General features: G+C 36.2%; 2 protein-coding genes across 4 annotated transcripts in view; one reads left to right on the plus strand and one right to left on the minus strand.

Moving 5' to 3' along the window:
* The window catches only part of Mis18bp1 (MIS18 binding protein 1), a 34719-nt gene extending 16537 nt beyond the window's left edge, over positions 1–18182 (plus strand). The window contains exons 8-16 of the mRNA XM_055595414.1: positions 939–1042; positions 2433–2529; positions 5347–6154; positions 10583–10755; positions 12325–12485; positions 13722–13867; positions 15637–15736; positions 17150–17204; positions 17384–18182. Coding sequence (XP_055451389.1) covers positions 939–1042; positions 2433–2529; positions 5347–6154; positions 10583–10755; positions 12325–12485; positions 13722–13867; positions 15637–15736; positions 17150–17204; positions 17384–17478 — 1739 coding nt within the window. The 3' untranslated portion in view covers positions 17479–18182. The remainder of the gene's footprint in view (positions 1–938; positions 1043–2432; positions 2530–5346; positions 6155–10582; positions 10756–12324; positions 12486–13721; positions 13868–15636; positions 15737–17149; positions 17205–17383) is intronic.
* Positions 18183–19481: 1299 nt separating this feature from the next.
* The window catches only part of Fancm (FA complementation group M), a 53202-nt gene continuing 47595 nt past the window's right edge, over positions 19482–25088 (minus strand). Inside the window, exons 22-23 of one of the 3 annotated variants that reach the window (XM_055595446.1) lie at positions 23463–23754; positions 19482–21440 (exon numbers count right to left, since the gene is read on the minus strand). In XM_055595446.1, the coding sequence (XP_055451421.1) occupies positions 21284–21440; positions 23463–23754 (449 nt within the window). In that variant the 3' untranslated portion in view covers positions 19482–21283. The other 2 variants (XM_055595447.1, XM_055595448.1) reach the window with 2 other exon arrangements.

Consider the following 25088-nt stretch of genomic DNA (forward strand, 5'->3'; position numbering starts at 1 on the left):
TTTTTTGGCTTTTGCACAAACCCCCACACAAGAACACAAGCACATGTATACACAATTAAAAGTTCAAAAAACCCTTAACTATGCCTAACATTAAACAACTAAGAATATAAAAGTGTGCCAACCCGTGATAATTTAAAGATGGCATGGTTGTGTTTTGGTTATCTAACATATAATTTTCCATATTTAGTGCTATTACAGTTTAAAAACTATCTCTGCTATATAATGAGTGTGAGTGAGGATGCTCATGAGCTCCTGTGCTCCTATGGAGGAAAATGTTTTCCACAAAATAATGTTATACTTGAGATTTTGGGAAAATAACGTGGGTTTAGTTATACATTAAAGTGTATAAATTAACTGAAACATAATTTCATACATGTGATAAAATAAGAAAAACCGTCACGAGCTTTCTATTTAGTTGATGTGCAGTTAGAATGTATAGAATGTAAATTCACAAAATAATACTGTTCTGGTTTTAGATAGAGGTTCAAAGCAGGTGTAATTGTTCAGTTTTGGGTTTGTTTTTTTGTTTTGTTTTGTTATTTTAGGAAAATAAAAGTGATTTGAACTAACCTATACTTCATACAGCGTGGTCTGTCCTATAAAAATTTTTTTATTATAATCAAAGTACAGTGAATATGTGCCATTTCTTTAGACAGATTGTTGTTCTCATATTTGGCTCTTTAATGTGGAAAAGCATCTTTTCCTCTTTCCATTTTTCTTTCCTCTTTTACTCTCCCTTTTTCTAACTCTCTCTTTTCTTCTTCCTTTAGTTTCCTTTCTTTATCTTTTTCTCTTCCCTGAGACAGTCTCTTTATGTTGCTAACACTATCTTCTTTAGTCTTCTGGATGATGGGAATACAGGCCTAGACCACCATACTCTGCTGAAAAACAGCTAATCTTTTATGTAACTATTTAATGCTCCATCTTTGAATTCACAGAAATGAAGAAAAATAAGCACAGTGGGTTGTCAGGAGCTATGGAATTAAACACTGGATATAATAATTGTCAAAATAAGCCACAGTTAAGGCTCCTTCATAACCAAGTAAGTTATAGTATCCAAATGATGGAGTAGATGACTTACTCAGTCGGGCAAGGTACTAATGCTTAGGAATGTAATGTGGTACTAGGACTGCATCAAAAGATACAAGTTTTTGTTTTGTTTTGTTTTGTTGGTAAGTATGATTTATATTAGTCAGTTGTAACTTAAAAACTGCAAAAGTCAAAAGGGGTGTATTTGATGTCTTAAGAATTGTAAGAATTGTTTTAGAAATACGATCTCAGATATCTTTAAATCAGTGTTTAAGAGAAAGTTAGAAAAGTAAAAGCTTACACTGAACAGTAAAAATTGTTATTTTTTTAATTTTTTTTTTTTTTACGGAAACTGCTGTTGAAGTTAAATAGGTATTATAGGGGTTATGTGTCTAATAAATGATAAAAAAAATACAGTGATAAGGATCCACTTCCATTGGTACAGTATTTGGTATGTATGGGAGATATACCCTTTGTTTGATCCCAGCGCTCCTACATTTTTTAGCTTGTAAAAGTGTCCATAGGATAAAATTTCTGCAACTTTTTGGTGCTCTTAAATGTCTGGATACAATGTAATTATCTGTTAGAGCTGCTTGCAGTTCATATATGTAGACAGTAGGAATTTTGTCTAGTCTCTTTCTTTTTAAGGCCTCTGAACTGCATTTTGGAAAAAACTGTTAAATTTAACTTTAATTCTCATAGTTTTATGTTTTTTTGTGTTTTAAGATCTATATTTTTTATTTACTTATTTATTTGGTGGGGGTCATATGTGTGCTACCTTAAGCATATGGCAGTCCAAAACAACTTGCACAAGTTTTCTTCTATCATGTGAATTCTGAGGATCAGCTTCATTACTTGCTGAGCCATCTCTCCAGCCCATAGAGATTTTTATTAAGTTTGCAGCTGTAAGTTAATGGTACTTATTTTCCATTAAAAAAGTACAGGCAACAATAACAAAAGTAAAGCTTTGTAGAGTTAAGTCTTAAATAAAGCATATAAAAAAGTACTTCAAATATAGGCTGTAGACATGGCTTAATGGTTAGGAGTACTTCCTGTTTTTCCTGAGAACCATGGTTCAGTTCCCAGAACCTACATCAGTTAGCTCACAGTTGTCTAACTTCAGCTCCAGGGGATCTGATATATCTTCTGGCCTCTATTGGGCACTCGCATATACATGGCATATACTCAGACACATACACTTAGAAAAAAGTAAAACGTTTCTAAAAAGTAAAGTTGCAAATAGTTAAACACTTTTATACGATCAGGTTGTATGTAGTACTTTTAAAGTTACAATTCCAACAGGATTTTCTGAATGTTTCAGTACCTACAATGATTTATACTTGATGTATACCCAAGATCATGTCAAGATTGTAGTTATTAAAAGTACATTGTTTGTTTTGAAGGAATTAACTGGAAAGAAAGATCGCAGAAAATCTCCCTCAAAAAACTTTGAAAATTGTGAAGGAATAAATGAAAAGAAGATTCAAAGTCAGGAGCAAGGTAATATCTCTCGTAGTTACGTAATGACTAGGATAATAACTTTCAAATATTTTTAACATAATAAATGAACTTTTTAAGTTTCTTGAAATAAAATGGTAAAGATGTTAATAAAGATGTAGTTACTTGGGCATAAAATGATTACTTAGTGAACTAGCCTGTTACTTTAAATATGGTATTTTTTAAAGGTTTGGCTTAATACGATCCCTGAGTTACTCTCTTTCACAGCGCTCTGCAGTGGCAAACACTTGTAATCACCACTCATGGGAGACAGAGACAGGCAGATCACTGTGAGTTCAAGGCTAGCCGGGTCTACAAAACGAGTCCAGGACAGCCAAGGCTACACAGTGAAACCCTGTCTCAAAAAAACAAAAGCAAAGCAAAACAAAAAAAAAGAGTTCTGTATCGTTTTAAGTAGGTGTTTGCTTATATGAATGTTTTCTTTTATGAAACTAATGCCATAATTAGGGTTTGAGAAGTGTTGGTTTTTCAGAGTAATTCAGGTCTTATTTACCAAAATTTAAAGTGCCTTTTTTCCAAATATTGACATGTTCAAGATTTCATGTGATGATAAATTCATGGGCCTAGTTGTGGCAGCCCATTGGGAGTTAATGGCAAATTGGAATGCACATCTGAGCAGTGGAATTCAGCCTCTTGGCCCTGGCTATAATCTAAAGCTTGGTGGCTCAGAGACTGACCCCAGCAATTCTACAGCAGAGGGCTCTGACCCTAAGAACTAGACAATAAATTCCATGCAACCATGGTAACCAGACAGCAGGTTCTGTGTAACCTTGAGTGAGCTCTCCTATGTAAAATTGCTAAGTAAAATTGCCTCCGTTAGAAACTGCTTGTACCTTCCTGCTATTTAAGAGTTAATCTGACTTTTAGTAAACAACACCTCGATCAGAATGTAGACTTGGTGTCCTTTGTGTCACCCTGTCTCTCTCCCCAGCCCTCACTCAGGTGGTATCCAGGTGTCACTGCTGGCTGGTGACAACTAGTGGGTTTTTTTGTTTTTGTTTTTGTTTTTTTTTACTATAAGTGAAAATGAAGAAAAGGCTTCAAAATTCATATAAGTGGAGAGGAATACAGTACTGCCTAGGCTACCACATTCAAACTAGTTAATTTAAAGTACCAAGAAGAGACTGAATGATAATTAAGATTAAATGAAGTAAAATGATAAAAATATTCTCACTAGAAATATTTTGTTCAAAATAATGTGCAGATTTAAAAATTTTTCTAACTGCTTGATTTGATTTATGTAAGAATTAGAAGAAAATGCTTTATAAGTTTTATGATAGCCATGAAAAATCTTATGGAAACTTTTTTTTTTTTTTTTTTTTGGTTTGTTTTCATTAGGATAGTTGTACTAAGCAAATAAAATACTCATAATTTTGAAGTTTTACCCACCATTATTGTTAGCCTTTCATTTTGTTGTTGATCTTTTATGGCATGATATTTGTATATAGTTGCAATATTATTATGATGGTGTGGTAACTTAGAATTCATAAATATGTGTCTTAGTTACTGTTCTGTTGTGGTAAAGAAACACCATGATCAAGGCAACTTATAGAAAGAAGCATGTAATTGAGAACTTCCTTGCAGTCCATGGCCATCATGGCAGAGAACATAGCAGTAGGTAGGAATGGTGCTGGAGCAGTAGCTGAGAGTTCATATCTGACCCTCAAACATAAGACAGACAGCTTACTTGTAATGGCATGGGTTTTTGAAACCTCACAGTCTGGTTCTCAGTGACACACTTCTTCCAACAGTCAACCTCCTAATCATTCCCAAACAGTTCTACTAACTGGGGACCGAGCATTCAAACACCTGAGCCTGTGGTGGCCCTTATAGTTCAAACCACCACAATAAGCCTAAGTCGGATTTAGATTTTCAGGTAGGTTTGCTTCTGTAGTCTCCATTTTTGGTGAGACAGCTGGTCTCATTTGCTTTCTTCACCTATAAGATGGTAGAATAAAGATACCAATTTCTGTAGCTTCACTTATCTCCCATGATAGTTCTTGGAGGTTGGAGAGGGTTGCAAATATGTGCTGCTTTACCTACACTATGGATGAAAGTGGAACGGGATGAATAAAGTTCCACACTTTCCTAATCACATCCGTAAGTAGCACAACTTGTTTTCTATCTTTCAGGCCTACTTAGATTCCCTAGTGGATTTCATGTCTCCTAACTACATTTTGAAAATTGATTTTTAAAACATTTGTTTAGTATCTACTAATGTTGGAGAGTAAAAAAAAAAAAAAGTTTATGAAAGTGAAGTTCTGATATCAATGATTTTCTCAGTCAAAGGATAAAACTGGTGTACAATTAAGATGAAAGACACCAAAGTGGCATTTTGAAAAAGTGTTCTGGAAATTTAATGGGTGAAGAGCTCTTTGGTGGAAGAATGGGGATAGTTTGTGGACACAGTAGGATAAAGAATACGGTCTAAGCAAGCAATAGTTTGTCTTGTAGATGAGTAAAGGAAAATTTTCAGGGAGAGTAAACAATTAAAGTTCAGGCCCAAGCTGATTTTTAGCAATATATGTACCTAACACCCATAGAGTATTGTTCTAATTTGAGGTCAGTGATAGACTGAAACTATATTGAAAGCCAGATAGAAAAGCTACTTGTATGCTAGTCACCTGGGAAGTCATTGGCCGGATTGTATACATAAGTACATGCTTACATTTGAAGTGACAGTGATCTAAATAGACCAGTGTTTTGTGTAACCTGTGGGGAAAAATTGTCCTATTTTATAAGAGTATTTTCTCCTTTACTTATGAGATTTTGGTTCTGATTTTGTTCAATGAAATAAAGAGAGAACTGAAATATTAAATGTGTCCATTGATACCCTGAATACACTGGAAGAGCCTACCTCTGACAAAGAAAGAAAATGGCTGCCTCTCAATCAAAAAGAACCTTATGTTTTAATGACACCACTTAGAACTCCAAAGGTGATAGAGCAAAGATGTATGGACTACAATATCTCTATTAAAAGATTAACAGATTTTTTCAAACCAAAGCATCAGGAAGAAAGTAAATCAGATGGACATGGAACTCAAAGTCCTACCCAAAAGTCCTTAGAGAACTTTGAACATCATGTGGGTTGTGAAAACACCAAAGAGGGCTGCTGTGAATGTGATATACTCACTGTCAAACATAGAGTTCAAATACCTTTTCCAAAAAATAAACGAATGCTCACCAGTGATTTTAAGAAAAAGATTGAGTTGCCCTCAAAATTGCAGAAAACTGCAACTCAAATAGCCTTATCACCTTATAGCCAGTCCACATCAGATTTGTCAAGTAAAGAGAATGAAATAGAAATTAAAAGTAAAACCAGAGCAAGAAATACCAAAGAAGGACTGATTCAGCAGAGAAAAAACACAAGCAACATCACAGAAGATATCCTCCTGGTTTCAAAATCTAAAGATAAGAGTGATTCTCAAATCACACTAAAGAAGCCTAGATCTTTTACTAAGGAATCGCTTCCAAAATCTGGTGTTGACAAGAACATTCCAGTTGAAGTTAAGAGATCTGATAAAACAGACAGGCAACTGTTAGACTGTATACCTGGTTTAACTGATGATGAAGAATGGAATGAGCAAGAGTTACAGAAGCTTCATAGGTAAGTAGTTTTTGTCTCTGGAATATCTACAGAATGGTTACAAAACAGCAGAAAGGGCCAGATTTAATGACTCCTAATCATTCTTAGTATAGTGATATTAGTGAGCTTTTCAGGAAAGTGATTTTTCTGCTTTTTACTGGTGATAAATTCTTTAAGAATTGAATCTGAGTTTAGCTGGTGAGATAGCTCAGCAGTTAAGAGCACACACTGGCTGTTCTTCCACAGGACCCAGGTTTGATTTCCAGCACCCACAGTGATTCACCATCACCTGTAACTCCAGTTCCAGGGGATTTGATGCTTTTCTGGCCTCTGTGCACAGATACAGATGCAGGCAAAACACTTGTACACATAAATTTTTTTAATAAAAAATGAATTGAATTTGACTACAGAAACTCATGAAGAGTTTCAGTAGTGTGGTAATATGGAAACCAGATGATAATTGAGTTATGAAAACTAAATGGGAAGATTAAAGAGATAAGACTATGTGGAAATCAAGGAAACTGGCAAAGATGAGGACTAGAAATCCATATATAATACAAGGGAGTGTGGAGATAAGGGAAGATATTTGGTTGCTGATTTGTCAGATGGTTGATGCTAGTATATAGTGGTATGCAGATCAAAGTCTCATCAAAAGAACAAAAGATGTAACTGATAAAAGAGAGGCTAACAAAGAAACATGCTACATTTAGTCTTCTTATTTACTGTATGCCCTTAAAAGTACATAACTTTAGAATACATTTCAAGTCTTTTTCAAAGTTTTTCCTGAGACACTTCTGTGACACTGTACAACCTTCACTGGCATCTTCCCTACATGACCCTTTTTTGCTTATTTTTCAGGCAAATGAATCTCCTTTCTTACTTTACCAAATTTTTATTTTTGTCTGTTTTCTTGCTATAGTATATTTCTTAGTGATCTTTGTTTATTTTCCACAATTCTAACTTTATTCTGTGTAAAGCGACCTTCAGATTTATCCGTTGCTCTGAATTCTTGATTTGTATTTACATTTACCTGGTGAATATAACTATATAAATATTTCCTATAGCTCTGACTTGTAAAAATTGAAAAACATTTTTATTGATAATCATTTTTTAAATTAAAAAAAATTTTTTTTCAGTTTTTTGAGACAGGGTTTCTCTGTGTAGTCCTGGTGGCCCTGGAACTTGCTCTGTAGACAAGGCTGGCCTTCAACTCAGAGAACTCTTGAGTCTGCCTCCAGAGTATTGGCATTAATGCCAGCCATTTTTATTTCGGAAATTGCAGCCTATTTTCTTAATACTCCTTTGATGCGATTTGCTCAAATTGTAGAATTAACTTTGAGCTTGTAGTTTGTTCTTTTCATCTGGATAATCCCGCTTAGATATCTCTAGGTTAGTTTTAAGAATGGAACTGAGAGCCTGGAGTTGGTGGCGCACAACTTTAATCCCAGCACTTGGGAGACAGAGGCCAGGCAGATCTCTGAGTTCAAGGCCAGCCTGGTCTACAAAGTGATTTCTGGGACAGCCAGAGCTGTTTCACAGAGAAACTCTGTCTTGAAAAAAACAAAGACAACAACAACAAAAAAATGTAACTGAAATTCTGAACTGTCCAGAAATTTTTGCTGCACTTCATAATTCGCTGCAGCTTCATATTTTATACTCTCCTACTTAAGACCAAGAGCAGACAATGTTTGCAGTTTCACCTTTTCTAGCTATAGCTCTCATCATTTCCTTATAACACAGCTTTTTAGCTTTACTTTATATTTCCAGACATCTTTAGATGTTTTTTTTTTTTTTTTTTACTTTCTTTTTTTTACTTTTTGGTTTTTTCTTTCTTTCTTTTTTTTTTTTTTTTTTTTTTTTTTTTTGAGACTGGGTTTCTCTGTGTAGCCCTGGTTGTTTTGAGGCTTGCTCTGTAGAACAGGCTATCCTCAAACTCAGATCCATCTGCCTCTGCCAACTGGTTAAAGGTGTGCACCACCACCACCCTGCTAATTTTAATTTTTTTATGTGGAATTACTTTTTCAAACAGGGTCTCGCTATGAGAACAAGCTGGCCTAGAACTCTAGATTGTTGAAGTATATTGATCTGAGCTTTCCAAGTGCTAGCATTACAGGCCTTTAACAGCATACCAAGCCAGTCCTGCCTGCCTGCCTGCCTGCCTTCTTTCCTTCCTTCCTTTCTTCCTTTCTCTTTCTTTTTACTTTTTTTTTTTTCCAGTGTTAGGGATCAGACTCAGTCCCTTCTGTAAGTTAGGCAAGCGTTCTACCACTTAGGTAGATCTTCGGTCCTCAAAAGATAGTAAACTTTCTAGACTTCAAAGACTTAGTTGCCAGTAAAGTAGAATAAATGTGCTTGTTTCTTGGACTATACAGTTAAAATCTGGATAGAATGCGTGGCAGCCTTTGCCAGTTTAGGAAAGTAAATAGTAGTTATTCAGTTGAAAAAGTTCAGAATGTTACATATCATCAAACCTGGGGTGAACGTCTATTCTTTTCCCCATTTGTATCCCCACCTAAGTTAGACTTAAGGCTAAAAGCTATCAAGAAATAGACCCTCAGACAAACAGAAGTTTGTCCATTCTAATTGTCAATTCTCTTGCTTTTTTTCTTTCTTGACAATCTTAACCCTTTTGATCCCATTGGGCTGTCATCACAGCATCCATTAGGGTGTAGACATATCTAAATCCCAGAGGAAAACCACTTTTCCCTATCACTTCCTTGAAACTTTTTCATATCCCCTATTCTGACTTCATTAGATGTGATTGTTAGGTTTCAAACCCAGGACCCCTAACCCTAACTGTGTTAGCATACAAACAATCAGCTGGCTGGCTCTCAGGGAACTAGCAACTGCTTATATTCTCACCAGCCACAGCCAGGTACGCCTATAAAAGGACCACTAGCCACCCCACATTGACACCCCCACCCACGTGTGTGTGTGTGTGTGTGTGTGTGTGTGTGTGTGTGTATGTATGTATGTATGTATGTATGTATGTGTATCTCCTTTTTGTGCCATGTGCTCTCTTTCTCTGCCTTTGCTCTGTTTCTCTGCATGGCAACTTCTTTGGTCTCGTACAGGATTTCTGAGACTGGTGAACTTGCCTGGGGGCTGTTCAAGTAACGTTGCTTTACGTTTTTTATTCGGCTTGAATTGTCTTATTTCATCAGTGGAGCAAACCTATTAGTAATGTCTAGTTTTTGTCAACCAGAACCTATTTTAGCCCTCCCCACTGATATAATCAGTTGATAAGCACCTGAAAAATGCCAATTACTACCCAGTCTGACTTAGTGAATTGAAATCGTAAGTGGTTCTGAATATTCAACCCATTGCTTTGTATTTTTTGTTTATAGCCTAGAAGCCAGATGTTTAGCACATACAGTAATCAGTGTAACAAGTTATGAGAATATGTGTTTATGAGACTATAAGGACTGTGTGACCTAGTTGAGATGAACATGGGCACTAAGAGGTTAAAGATAAATCAGAAGTGAGCCAAAGATTCAAGATAAATTATTTCATATAGAAATGGAAAGGGCATATTGAGAAATCTTGAAAGGAGACTAGAATGAACAGAATAATGAAAGTTGAGGAAAGAGCACATACATGATGAGACTAATGTTAGGGCATTCTCCAAAAGTTTTAGCAAGAATTTTCATGGCTGTGACTACATGTTAAATTTATCTTATTAATTTACCTGGAATAGCCTGGAAGAAAGTGATAATTACTGACTTATTAAATGTATTAAGCATTATTTTTAATGAAAAAGTTCTTTTAGACAGTCCTAGATTTCCATAAAGGTTTGTACACTACTTTATAAGGTTAAAGTAATATGGTTAAACTAGATAATTATCTCTAGTCTGAAAACCAAAAAGCTCCAAAATCTAAAACTTTTTGTCCTAACACCAGTGGAAAATTCCACACTTAATCTTCTCTGATGGTACATCACAGTCAGAACATAAGGTGCATTAAAAAAGACTATATGAAATTATCTTCTGGAGACTGCTGTGGTTTAATGATAGAGTGCTTCTTAGCCATCAAAAACTCTGTAGTTACCTTTGGTCTGTATGTAGAAGATAAATATGATACATGAATTAATTTTATGTTCTGATTGGATCCTATGTAATATATGCCAGAATTCCCTCAAAGATCAAATCATTGAATAGTTGGACTGCAGGGGGAAATATTGAAAGATTAGAAAAGTTTTCGTACTTAATAGAAATAGTTTGAAAGCAATTTATTAGATGTGTGCAGTTATAGCTTCATATTGTATTATATTGTAATAAGAAAGTTATAGAGTAGAGATTAGAATATTTTCTTTTTAATAGTTATGTAGAGTGATTTTGATTTAAAAAACAATCCTTCAGCTTGGTAAATATCACTGGCTTAGTGTGCTCTCAGGAAATTATTTTTATTGATTTGAATTCCTTGTTCTTACCTGGCTTTGGTCTCCTATAGTGCTTTTACATCTCTTCCAAAGCACAAACCTGGGTTTTGGTCAGATGTGGCTATGGCAGTAGGTACTCGAACTCCTGATGAGTGCCAAAGGAAATACACAGAAGAACCCCAAGGCAAAGGATCACGAAAACATGTCTCTAAGAAAAAGCAAGCCAATTTCAAGGTCCAAAATGGTAACTTTTATTATTGTTTTCTCAGAGTGGTTAGTACAGTGGTTCTCAACCTTCCTAATGCTGCAACCCTTTAATAGAGTTTCTCATGTTGTAGTGATCCCCAAGCATAAAATTATTTTCGTTGCTATTTCCTAACTGTAATTTTGCTACTGTTATGAATTGTAATGTAAATATCTGATATGCAGGATATCTGATAAGTGAACCTTCTGAGAGGATCATTTGACTCCCAAAGGGATCATAACACACAGGTTGAGAACCATTGGCTTAGTGTATACTCATAGCTGTGTACCAGTTATTTTTCATATTTATTCATGAATCTTGTACCATTTTTTTTCTTCAAATTTTAAAATCAAGAACATAAAAGATAAAATATTTTTAAGCCTTAAACAATGTAGGTAATTCCATCAGTAGCAGCTTACTAGTTATTTGCTTTCAATTTGTTCTAAAATGCTTGAAATTGGATAGATATTTCAATATCTGAGGTATAATTTAACTTGAGCATTTGCTTACAGTCCCTGTCATCTTATAAAAACTAATAGATTTTGTTTTTGTAATCTGAGATTTACTCCTATCTGAGGCTGCTAGTAAAAGGTATTCTTTGTCAGAGAAGTCCTATAGTAAGCTTTAGAGGGTACCTAATCTCCTTGCCATAATAACAATAAATCAAGTTGATCTTACAGAATAACTTTACTGGCTTTTCTTTATTTTTCTATTGAACCTAGGGCCTTGTACGTGCTAGACAAGTACTATATGATCAGGCTATATTCTCAAGTCCAGTTGACAAGTTTTGTTGGGGACGGAGGTATTTCTTTTCTTTTTTTTTTTTTAATTAAGGTATTTATTTACTTCACATCCCAGTCACAGCTTCCCCTCTTGTCTCTCCCCGCTAGTCCCTCCTGCTCACCTCTCCTTCCACCCTCCTCTCTTTCTCCTTAGAAAAGGGGAGGCCTCCTGTGGCCAGCCTTAGCATATCAAGTTGTGGTAAAACTAGGTGCATCATCTTCTGTTGAGGCTAGACAAGGCAGTCCAGTTAAGAAAAAGGGATCCAAAGGCAGGCAGCAGTCAGAGACAGCCCCTGCTCCTGCTTTAGGAGTCTCACATTTAGACTCGGCTGCACAACTGTTCCATATGTGCAGATGCCCTTGGTCCTTCCAGTGCATGCTCTCTGGTTGGTAGTTCCACTCTCTGTGGTTAGTTGATTCTGTAGGTTTTCTTTTAGTGTCCTTGACCTCTCTGGCTCCTTCAGTCGTTCCATCTCTTCATCAGGATTTCCCAAGCTCCACTTAATGTTTGGCTCAGGGTCTGAGATGTCCTTACTATGTTCCCTGGGTATCCTGGAAAACACTAAGTATATGGACCACTCTTCGTCTATATAAGGAAATGCATAGGAACTAAGATTCTCACAATAAAACACTTTTAAAAAAGTAAGAGCGTCTCTGGGGAGATGGTTCAGTGGTTAAGAGCACTTGGTACTTTTGCAGAGGAACCAGCCAGGTTCCTAGCACCCAGAGACTTTTAGTTTTATAAAGCAGGTAACATAAATCATCAAAATGTTTTATTGATTCTTAGATGATGAAGATAATGCTAATGACAAGCAGACTATTAAGATAACTGCCAGAGTGGGAACTCTTAAAAGGAAACGGCAAATGAGGAATTGTCTGGAGCAGCTACCAAAAGACAACCATGATGATTTTTTCAGTGCAACACCCTCGAAGAAACAAAGAGTATTGGTAAGAATGCTACCTTTATGAAGTTTGCATTTTTACATTGATTTATGTTTTTCATCTTTATATATTAGTATTTATCAGTAATGTTTAAGTCAAAGATCTATAGCTTTTATAGACATGAACAAAGTATTCAAAGAGATCTGCTGATAATATGCCATTCTTACCAGTTTCTAGTCTATTCTTGAGTGTTTCAAAGAGAATACTGGTATAACCAAAAGAAAAATGAAGAAATAGGCCAAGGACATTGCAAGATAGATGACGTTCAGTTTTCTTTCACAAAGAATGAGCAAAGCAATGGGTAGCCAGGGGAACTTTGAAAGCTTAGACTTTTATGAGCTGCACACCTGGAGACAGAAGTTATAATTCATATAGCTCTAGGGGATAGAGGCCTCTGTTTCTCCATCTCTGGCCCTCACAGATGTCGCCATACTAGAACAAGGGCTCATTCTCACTAAATCCACCAGACCAGCAGTGCAGCTGTTGCTGCAGCACCCAGTGCCCTGCACAGCAGGAAACAGGTGGTCCACCTGTGATAGCTTAAAAGTTCCTGTGTAACAAATGGATTTTTTGTGCTTTGGGATCTGTGTAATTAGCCCACTTAATTCTCATAAAGAACCAACATAAGGCTAGATGGGATGAGTGCTACAAAAGTGATTTTATATGTAGAAAGATTTCCCAAAACTGAAGATATTAAGCAAAATTGCAGGATCTAAAGCCAGCATGTAAGGCTAGGGATATAGCTCAGTGATTGATTACATGTGCCAGGCCCTACATTCTATCTATCACTTCTTAGTGATTTTAACCTTTACATGGGTCCAGGGATTAAACTCAAGGCACCAGGCTTCACAGTAAGGACCTTTACTGGCTGGGCCAGCTCATTGGCCCTGTCTTCTGTTTTTATAAACAAAGTTTTAGTGGAATATAACCATACCGATTGCTTTCATATTGTATATTACAGTTTCATACTGCAAAAATCAGCTTGATTAATTGGGAAAGAGTACATGGATCATAAAGCCTAAAAGCTTTAAATATGCTGAGAAAATACTTGATTACCTCTGCTCTCCATAGCCTTTAGGAATAGGTGTAATTGCCTCTATTTTGCACAAGAGAAATTTGTTTTTGTAGTGACTCTTCTGTGTTCTACTATTTTTAATTATAAAACTTGAAAGAAATTATAGAGGAAAACAATTGAACCCACAAAATTTTGTTAAGTGCTTGGTGAAAATATTTGTTTTCTAGTTGCCAAGTTTCCAATACAGTCAAGATGATGATTTTCTGCTAGATATGGACAGGAATCCTGAATCTCCACCACCAAGCTGTTTGTCATTGACAAACACTCCACAATGTCAGCATGTCAGTCCTGGTATGCTAGCCTCTATACAAAGGTAAATGTGAATGTCATGTTACTTTTTAATATATTAAAGAACATTGAAACATTTTGTGACATAATAAACAAGGGTAAGAGTTATCTTAAATAATAAAGAATAAATAGTTCCTAAAAGTGAAGGATGGATAGTTTCATCAAGTTATGGGTTATCACAATACATAATCTTGGAAATAAAATAATTTTACTTAAAAAATTTTTTTAAAAATCTAGTGAATCTTTGTGGTGTTATACTTTCAGGTTAACAGTTTTTGTAACTCAAATGCAAAGCCCAGAAATCATTAGTGAAAGGATTAATAATTTCATGTTTTACCTGCTATCAATCATTGTAAACAATAGAAACACAATCAGAAAAATGACTGTTCTACTAGGTCTGGAGAAGTGGCTCAGTAGTAAAGAGTATTTAGTGCACCCAACTCAGACAATTCTCACCTCACTCCAGCTCCAGATTTTCCTCTTCTGGCTTCTGTGAGCAGTGCACTCATGTGCATGACCCCCATCCCAACTCCCACATGCACGCATATTTAAAGCTAATACTATAAAATCTTTTTTTAAAAGAATGTAATATAACTTAATACAAAATATCAGTTTCTCTAATATATTTAGTATTAGTGGAAATTAACAATGAAGTAGTATCCTTTTTCATGACATGTTAGTGAAAAAGTACAAATCACTGTGCAGCTGCAGTTTGTTTGCAACTGGTAATATAACCATGAACTTTGACCCAGGAATTCTACCAGTGTTCACTTAGCTTGCTGAGCATGCCTTTCATCCCAGTACTTTGGAATCAGAGATAGACAGATCGCTGAGTTTGAGGACAGCCAGGTCTACATAGTAAGATACTATCTCAAAAATTGATAAGGGGTTTATGGGGGAGGGACTATTTTATCCCAATTTAAAAACTATTCTAAAGTTAAAAACTTAGCTTCTGTTGTTCAAAACAGTCTCTTGGAAAGTAGATCTTTAGGGTGCACATTTGGGTAAACCTGTCATTCACTAAGCAAAATATTACCAGCTGGTGGGTTTATTCATTTTACAGCAATGTTTGTGACTGAGATATGTATCTTAATAAGTAATCACACAAGAAATACAATAATGTAGAAAGAAAAGACTTGCTAAGTTAGATTAGAGCTTGATATAATTGGAAGATGTAAATTGATACCCCTTTTTACTAGGGATAGCCTAAAAGTGACCAACTGATATTTGATTTAGATTAATGGAAGTGAACAGGAAAAAAAGCAAAGATAGGAAGTCGAGAGTTACAGGGAATAAACCTGGATAATGTCTTAGTTACTATTCTTTTGCTATGAAGAGACAGTATGATTATAACTCTTATAAAAGCATTTAATTGGGGCTTGCTTATTGTTTCAGAGATTTAGTTCATTACATGGCAGGAGCATGGTAGCATGTAGGCTGACGTGGTGCTGGAGAGCTGAGAATTTTACATCTGGATCACCAGGCAGCAGCAAGAGAAAGACACTGCCTGCTTTGGGCTTTTGAAATCTCAAAGCCCACCCCAGTCACATACTTCCTCCAACAAGGCTGCACCTCCTAATCCTTCTCATGAAATGCCACTCTCCAATGACTAATCATTCAAATATATAAGAATGTGGGGTCATTCTTACTCAAACCACGACACCAATAAGGAAGTGTAGTTTCCTAGAATATTCTTTTGAGAAAAGTAAATTTTAGATTTTTATTAATTGCTATTCTACATATGGATAGAATTATAATGTTGACTTGACATTTTGTTATTTTATATTCACACAGGGATGACTGTGATAAATATGTTTATTATATGCAAAAAGATGCTAAAAAATATGGCAAAAATAATGGTCACCTTGTCTGGGGCAACATTAGGAAAAAAACAGTAAGTAAATATTATTTGTCCTATGCCTTTCGTAGAACAGTTATAATGCTTGGTAAGCTGTGGTAGTTTGAAGTAGGTAATCTTGAATATTTTACGTAGATGATTTGTGAGTTTACTTATTATGAAAGTAAGTCTTCAGAGCATATATGGCCATCTCTTGTTCTCTTTGAAATCTTTATAGTCCAGATTTTCTTAAGTAAAATTCTCCTTGGATTAGAATTATATAATCATATGCATCCACGTGGCTTAGCCACAAGAAATAGTAAATACTTTAATGGTTTAATGAAACTAGTGGCTCATTTCTTAAATCTGTTTCAAAAGTAGCAGACTGCTTCTCAGTGAGTTTTAGATAACTTGTTTTTTACAGTTCCTTATGCTTTAATGAGAATGAAACAGACATTCTTAAGATTATGATGCCGTAGACTTGAGAGATTTGTTTCTAATAATCCATGTGTGATGTCCATTCTGTTGATCCATGCATGGACCATGGATCAGCACAGCAAATTAATACACTTGACTGTTCCCTCTACTTAATGAAAAGAGGTAAATTTTGATAAATCTTTGGGTCCTTCCTGTTAGAAACACATCTTTCTTTTTCCTTCCCTTCTCGTTTTTTTTCTTCCTTCTTTCCTTTCTTCCTTCTTTCTCCCTCCTTCTCTCCTTTTCTTCCTTCCTATGTTTGTTTTTGAGACAGGGTTTCTTTGTGTAGCCCCATTTGTCCATGAATTCTCTTTGTAGACCACATCATACTAGTCTCTCACTCAGATATCTGCCTGCCTCTGCCTCCCAAGAACTGGGATTAAAGAGACTAGAAGTTAGCACCTGTTTGATTATTTTTAATGTTAAAATTGAGCAATGTACAAAATTTACTGTTTTTTTAATAATATGGTATCTGTACAGTGTTGTTAGCATGGAAAAAGCAAAGGATTTTGTGTGAAGTACTCATTTCAAGATCTAATAATCAGTAGCAGCCTCAATACACTAAACAAGCAATTTAGACTTTTCTAATCTATGATATTTGGATAATGACAATGGTACTGAGTGGTTATGAGAAGTAAATGATGTGCTATTGTGATTACCTCATCTCACAGGGATAATAATAAGGCATCTAAACCAAGATATTAAATTAGTACTGATTACATTTTGGCCATCTTTTATAGGCTACAGATATTATGTTTGCCTTTCTGTAGCATTAGTTTATAATATTATATACATGTTTGACAGCAGTGAAAAACGACAAAAAGTTATGGGTTTTGCCATGGATAAACTCAAAAAGAATTTGTTTGCTTTAGTGACTGAAGGTGATGTAACAGTCGTATATTTAAAGTATCATAGTGATTAGAGGATACTCGATTTCATCTAGGAGGCATCATAGAAGGCACAACTTTGCTAATAACATGCATTCTATTACAGGTTGAGTGTGGTCTCTCATCTCCAACACCAAAACGAAAAACCCTGTTTAACAAAGGTATTCTATTTATTTATTTTGTAGCTTAGTTCCATTATAATATAATCTTTATTTGATGGTTTTAAATGTAACTGCTTCTCAAATAGAGGGACCTATCATTTAGTTCCTTGGAGTTGTTTTAAGTTCTGTCAAAATGACTGGAAATGTATTTATCCTATTCATTAAATTTGTCTTTACAGATTTAGGTGAAGACTCTGGTATTGCAAAGTATTTCATTGATGCCGAAGATACAGACGAAGAAGAAATCGATTATTATTTTTCAAATTCGGACTGATAGTAAATACAATCTTATCATTAGGCAGAGTACACTCATCTTATGACATGGTATTTTCTTTGTAATTAAGGAATGCAGATTTGTCTCTCTGAGATGTCTTAGGTTTATATGTAATATAAACACCCTATAGCGCATTCCTCAGTGTTACAGCTTACAAGTCAAATATTTTGCCTGTGTGTATGTATTTTATTTTTGTAATACTAAAAAATATAAAGCTGTCTCTTGAACCAATCCAAGTCTGTTTACTTTAATAATCATGTCTCAAATGGACTTTTAAATAAAAATTTAAAAACCCTTAAATGAGGAGAGATAAGGGGCTGGAGTTAAAGAGTTTGGACTCATGGATACTGGAATGAAAACTTTCATCATCATGCCACCTGATATTATAACCCTGAGTTCATCAAGTGTTTATGTCATTCAAATTCTTTTACCTTTTTTAATGTTGTACGTGCATGCTTTTTCTTCTGATATTTTTTCTTAAAATTTTTACGATAAGTTGGTCTGTTTTTAAACCCTCTCTTATTGTTCTTTACCATATTTTAAAGAAAGCCAGAGGGTCGGTTCTGTTGAATTCTACAGCTGTGTAATGTGTAAGTTGATAGAGCCACCATTATAAGGAAAACTTTCAGAAAGGTTTTCCCTTTCTGACAACTAACTTTTATTTGCTGTTTACAACATGTTCATCTCCCTTTGTATCCAGTTCGACTGCTCAAATAAAAATTTAACTTTGTGAAGTATTTGTTTTTGCATTTTTTTTTTTCTTTTTAAACTGATCAGAAAAAGAAAATGTTATTTTGTACTGCTTCCTACTTTATTTCCTAAAACCACACTGGAACATATAGTACAAATAACATTCATTCCTTTTGTTCTAGTCTCTCTTCTTCCCTGTCAGGGTCTCGCTGTATAGACTGGCTCCCTGGAGCTCACTATGCAGAGCAGGCTCTTTTAAGCCAGTTCCTAGGCCTGGTGCTTCAGTCATGTAATTAATACCATCTACTCAGGAAACAGGTAGGAGGAACTCCCAAGTTTGAGGCCAACCTTAATTTTGTCTCAAAAACAAAATTAAGGGTGTGGAGATGGTTCAGCAGTTGAATACTTGCTGTTCTTGTAATGGACATGAATTTTGTGCCCACCATCTCTGTTATACCTGTAATTCCAGTTCCAGGAGATGAGTACTCTTCTGGCTGTCACAGGTACCTGCACTCAGATGTGCACAAACACACACACACATACATAAACACATAAACTAGAACATGAATGTTTTTAAAATATTAAACAAAATGAAGTTCTTAATAAGTGGTGGGAGGAGGCTAGAAATGGCTGTTACCATGCAGAAAGTACCAGGTTCAATCTCCAGTAATATCTGCACCAAACAACCAGCTAGTTATTGGTAGCTGTAGACTGTTTCATTCACTTCAAAGAGAAATTTGAGTGAATTGTCAGCATTTAACATGATGCTATGCTGGTTGAGGTTAATAGGTAGTGTTTAGAAGGCCATTAAATCTGCTTTACCTAAACTGAATAATTGCCATGTATGGATTTGGATCTGAGAAGTAATTGCTAATTGCAGAGCAGCCAATGTTTCTGAATACTTTTCTCAGGTTTTAAAATTACCTCAAATAAGCTACCTAAGTAGCTTATGTAAAAAGTTTGTTTCTGGGTTTTGTTCCTAGATTTGACAGTGTAAATATGAACAAGCTACTTGTTTCAAGACACATTTTTATGATCCGATTAGATGAGTTCTGAAGTTCCTGGCATGTAAGATGAGGGGAGCACTCCTAAGACTTGTCAACCCCTACTCACAAGGAGAAAGCGTGGAAGCAGGGAGAGCCACTGACAGAAGATTCTCACACTGCAGATACAAACAAACAGGGAAGCCCATCATAAAACACGGTATAAGATGAGCCAAAACAAAAAAAGTTCATGGTAAATATTGGACGACTTGGATACATCTGGTGGGAATGATACATTTAATTAAATATTTGACCTTAATTATTAGATCATTTGTCTCGCAACTTCCCCAAATTTTACTCAGTATTATTGAGATTTAACACCTTTATCATCTATTTTAATGTTTGTGTATGTATATGTATGTGTGTGTGTGTACAATGTCAGTGCACTGCCTAAGGAGGCCAGAGATACTGATACACTGAAGCTGGTGTTGAAAGGGTTAGACTAACTTTGTAACCTGTATGTCTTCTAAAGCCTATAGTTTTGAGTTTTAGGTTCAGGTTAAGCTAAAGCCTCTTAGTACCTTTCCAGAGAATGGAAAAATGTGACCCTATCTATGAGGACAGATAGAAAAAAAGGCAAGCAAGCAATGTCCTTCACTCAGCAAAAAGAAAAACTCCTGTCTTTGAGATAGCATTTCTTAGCAACAAACCTAGACTTCTTCTGAGTAGCTTTTGACCTCCAGCCAAAAGTCTGCAGCCCCTAATCTTCAAGGATGAGCTAACCACCCCCACCTTCAATTGCAGCTGCATCCACACTTGGCAGGACTGGCCAAGCTTGAGCACCTAAGACTAACCAATTATCTTACTTTATAGCTTCCTCATCCAATCCTAAATTGCCAAGACTGCAACTTCAAATCTCCTGCAATTTTTCTTTTAAAAACCTAAAGGCCTTTGTCTCCTGGTGCCACTCTTTGCTGACCGCAGGGGTGACCCCATTGCGCAATGGTTAATAAACCTCTTGCTTTTGCAATGAGTCTTGGTCTGGGGGAGTTTCTGGGAAGGGTGTGATCTTGAACTCCTGAGCTGTGAGACCCCAGGTCTTACAGTGTCAGGCAGTTGTACGCCACCTGATAGGGGTGCTGGGTCTGCAAGATATTGTGTGTCCTTCACCTCAGCCATCTCTTCAGGTTCTACACTTAAGATATTAAATATTACAATTCATATACAGCACAACTTATTTATAAATACTTCTTAACAGTCATGCTTACCAGTTATAGATCATAGTACTTATTCTTGGAAAAATTCCAAAAATAAATGTGCTTTTGTTTGTAGCTGAGGCTAGCCTCAAACTTGTGCCTAGTGCCTTGGCTTACAAGGTATTGGTCTTTTAGGTGCATATCATCAGTCAGCATACTCATCCATTCTGTGTATGTATGTAGATGTGTACACATGTGTGTGGTTGCCAGAGACTGGCTTGGGGTATTTTTATCTATCACTCTTCATCTTATTTTTAGACAGTTTTCCATTGAACCTGGAGCTCCCCAATTCTGACACACTGGTTAGCAAGCTCCTGAGGTCTTCCAGGCTCTGAAGTCCTAAGGACTGTGGTTCCAGGTGTGCACCACTGTATCCTGCTTTTACATGGGTACTGGGGACTGTCTTAGGGTTTCTACTGCTGGGAAACACCATGTCCAAAAATCAAGTTGGGGGAGGAAAGGGTTTATTTGGCTTACACTTCCAGATCATGGTCCATCATTGAAGGAAGTTCATCACGACAGAAACTCAAGCAGGGCTGGAATATGGAGGCAGGAATTGATGCAGAGGGCATGGAGGGGTGCTGCTTCCTGGCTTGTTTCCCATGACTTGCTCAGCCTGCTTTCTTATAGAACCCAAGGCCACACAGTGGCACTACACACAATGGGCTCAGCCCTCTCCATCAGTAACTACTTACAGCAGATCTTATGGAGGCATTTTCTCCTTTTAAAAACAATAAATTATATGGTCTATAAATAAAAATATATACAATATAAAGATATCTTTAAGAGATGAAATATTCACATATTTTACACTGGTAATCACAAAAGTACAATGATTCTTGAAGTACATTTAATGTTGTGAGAGTTCTTTCATAGTCATTCTTTGAGTGCTGAGCATGTATCTGATTTCATTCTATCCTGGTTAAGATCACTTGGCAACATGTGCATGTCAAATACATAATGAATATATCTATAGATCTCCTCAGCCTTTTGATGAGTTACTTGTGCACACGTAGAGATTTCTTTAGGTGAACTGAAAAGAGAAAAACAAGAAAGTGAACTTAGCTTTTATGAAATTAGTATTTTCATCATGCCTTTGGATAGATGGAGTAAAACACTTGCCTAGCAGGTAGAAGGCATTTCACTCAGCAGCACACACTCAAAACCTCCTCTTCCATTATGCGCCTAGTTAATATGTCCTTAGTATTAGTTAAACAGCACAAAATCTGTTTTCTTTAAACATTCAACAGTATTCTGGGCATGGTGGTGCACTCCTTGAATCCCAGCACTTGGGAGGCAAAGGAAAGCAAATCTCTGAATTTGGAAAAGCATGGTCCAAGGCTACATAGTGGAACCATCTCAAACAATCATACAACAGCTTAAAACTTTAGAGGTACACTGGAGTAAACATCTCTGAAATCTTCCTCCAAATATTCATCTGTAGAGACCTGAAGCTGAGACTGGCAGTACTGGAAGACTGAACCTTTAAAAAGTGGGGACTTTGGGGAGAAGTCCTTAGTTGACTAGGACTGACATCTCTTAGGAGGTGTGCAGGTTTTTACTGTCAACTTCACAGGGAAGCTATACCCACAATCCCTCAAAACCATCACTGCTTAAACAACATCTAAAGAAGTAAATAGCAATAGACATATTAACATGGGAGGGGAAAAACATCTCTGGGCCCTACCCACAGACAAAGAACAATAGTCAATTAATGAGGACACAAAGAGGGACAATTAGTCTTTTCCAGGGATGGGCCCCTGGGTTATTCAATACCAAGCGGTCAGTCCTGAAGTCATACACACAAGTAACAGATTCAGCAGGTTGCCTTTATATTGTTATGTGTATGTGTGTAACAATAGTAAAGACCATCAATATGAGAGTGAGAGGTTACGAGGATAGGAAGGAGGAAAGGAAATGGAGGAAATGATACGATTACATTTTAGTTTAAAAACAGACTACCAACTTTATTAGTAACCAGAAAAATGGGAGTTTAAGACACAAGATTTTACACTCATTATGTGAACATAATAAATATGATAAAAACAAGGAAAGAATAATAGAGTATACACACGGAAGAATAAGTACAATAACCAAGACAATTCCAAGAAATACTAGTCATACATTCTTAAAATACCAACTCTATGGATAATAAGCATGGAGAAAGGAGAATCTAGGTGTAAAGGCAAAGAAAACATTTTTCCTGGATTCAGAGCAGAGGGACTGCCAGCATGGGTAAAGGTGTCTGGCGCAGAGCCTGACCACTTGGGTTTAATCCCCGAGCCTTCACATGGGATAGAACCAACTCTCAAAAGCTGTCCTTTGACTTTGCTGTGCAAACTCTGGTACACGGGGATACACATGCATGCATGGGTTGTTTTTAATTTGCTCAGATGAGGGGATGAGATGAGGGCCATTCCCAATCCTTCCTAGCTCTTTCTGAACCCTCAGTGGCTGGTTCAACTCACCTGTTCTGGCCCAATCCTGACTGAATTGCTCTGCCTGGCCTCAACTTATTCTGGCAATATGCTTTAATCTTCTGGCTCCTTTTCATTCTCTTGCTCATTCTGTCTTCAGCTGTATGTAGCTTGTTCTCTCTGCAACCTGTCTCTATAAAACTGCCCCAATTAAAAACTCTCGGTAAAAACAAACCTTCCTCTATCTCCCTGTGCTGCTCTAAAGTAGTCTCTCTTTCCTGTCCCATCCTCTTTAGAGTTCGGTATATCCTATTTGTGATTCATTCTGCCTGCCTCTCAATTAGATGTCACTTTCAAACATGGCTATTTCCTTCTAGAAACTAAACTTACCTCTACTGTTTGGGATTAGGGGTATGTACTAAGGGCATGTCTGTATTCTATCCAGAAGATATTGTAATCCAAACAAAGCATGTCTGCATTCCTGCCAGATCACACAGACTAGAAGGTCTTTGGATGTGACTTCTTGCCAGAGCAGCCATGTTACTGAATTAAAATTCCTCTACAACACACACACACACACACAAATGAAATAAAAAAAAAATAGTAACCATTTGAAAATACTAATGAAAAAGACATACCTGTTAGCCATCTTTTTCACTGATGAGAACTGGTGACACATATTTAGGGCAGTTATGTAACTCACACTGGGAATACTTAAGTAGAACTGAAGCGCCTCACATTTACTATTAGTTAGCACTGCAGGAGTATGAATACCAACATTCTTTCTTTGTTCTACCAGTGATAGCTCCTTTAGTAAATCTGCAGTTTCTTCTTGTCCAGAGCTGAAGAGGATTCGGATTCCAGCGCCAACTAAGGTGGTCAGAAGACTGTCATAGCACTTCGTTCTTCTAAACATTCTTGATGTGTCTCCTAAAAATTTCATGTTCAGGGAAAAATGAAGCTTAGTGACTAAAATCAGGGAGAAAAAAATTCATATACTTTATTAGAATTCTAGCTTCTCATCACTGAGTTAATGAGTGGTACCTTTTACTAATGAGAAACTACAATTAAGCTTTAAGGAGATTCTCCAATATCTGGTCTGAAATTAACTTACAAAAAAGCTCAGTAAATATTGGATTAGTTAGTTGATGTAAAATTGTGTATTTATTCCAGTGACTGAAAAAATATGTGGAGGACCTCCTAATGTTATCATTCTTTACCTTTCCAGTTCACTTCCTTTTCTTATATTAACAATTTTTTGTAATAAAATTTTTCTTATATAATTTTATAAAATATAAAATAATTTTATAATTCCTCATTTTAAATTTCTTATATTTCCCATCACTTCTACCACATTACTTTTGCTTTGTTTTAAACTAGTTTCTTCGTGCCTCACTCTTCCACTTAGGAGAAAAATAAGGATAAAATTCCTGCAAGATAAAAAGGGACTTATCCAAGGTACAAGATAATAATTCACCAATGACAGCACAAGGAAGGAAACTGTTGCCCAATTTCCAAACCAATGTTTACACAAACCACTATTTCCTTTTACTTAATTTTTCCAATATTTCCATAATAGTTTTCAACAATATGGCTTTATTTCATCCTCATAACCCCATGAAATGTGCAGGGCAAGCAAGCATCTTAGCAACACTAATATACTTGTTATGCGGAGGCAATGGTTTGTCACTGAAATACTTACAGAACTGTAGAGAAACCAGAAATCAGTGCATCTTGTGGTGCTATATCCCATGATCTTTTCACTCTTCTCCACAGGTCCTTCAACAATTAAGTTATTACCAGAGACATCTCCTGGCTATAATTCCAATCCTGCATTCCTAACTGCAGCTTAGGCCAACTATTTTAGTAACTCAGGTAAATCCAGTCTTACCACCTTCAGAAGGAACCCTCCTAGCCCCACTCATGTACCCGTTCACTATACTCACAATTATAACAAATAACACCATTACCTTAATGCCCTGTAATAAAGAAGCTGTTCAGTCTGGTGGAATTCTCAGCCCTGTCCACCAAGCCTACGCTGACTCCTAAGCATCTGAGCCCTCTTCTCCCCGAGGCTGCACTGTTTAAGGAATTCACCACCCTTTCTAATGTGCCTGGAGCAGGCTTATGATTGGTCTGCTTTGCCTTCGGTTTCTCACTGTTCAGTAATCAGAAGCCTCATTGAAATATGATAACTAATGAAAAACATAATGATATTAAGTATGAAGTGACACATCCTGTCAGCAGAAGAATGAAGTAACAGT

The sequence above is a fragment of the Psammomys obesus genome, unplaced genomic scaffold (assembly GCF_907164565.1).
Source record: "Psammomys obesus unplaced genomic scaffold, mPsaObe1.curated_primary_1811, whole genome shotgun sequence".
In the NCBI taxonomy this organism is placed as follows: domain Eukaryota; kingdom Metazoa; phylum Chordata; class Mammalia; order Rodentia; family Muridae; genus Psammomys; species Psammomys obesus.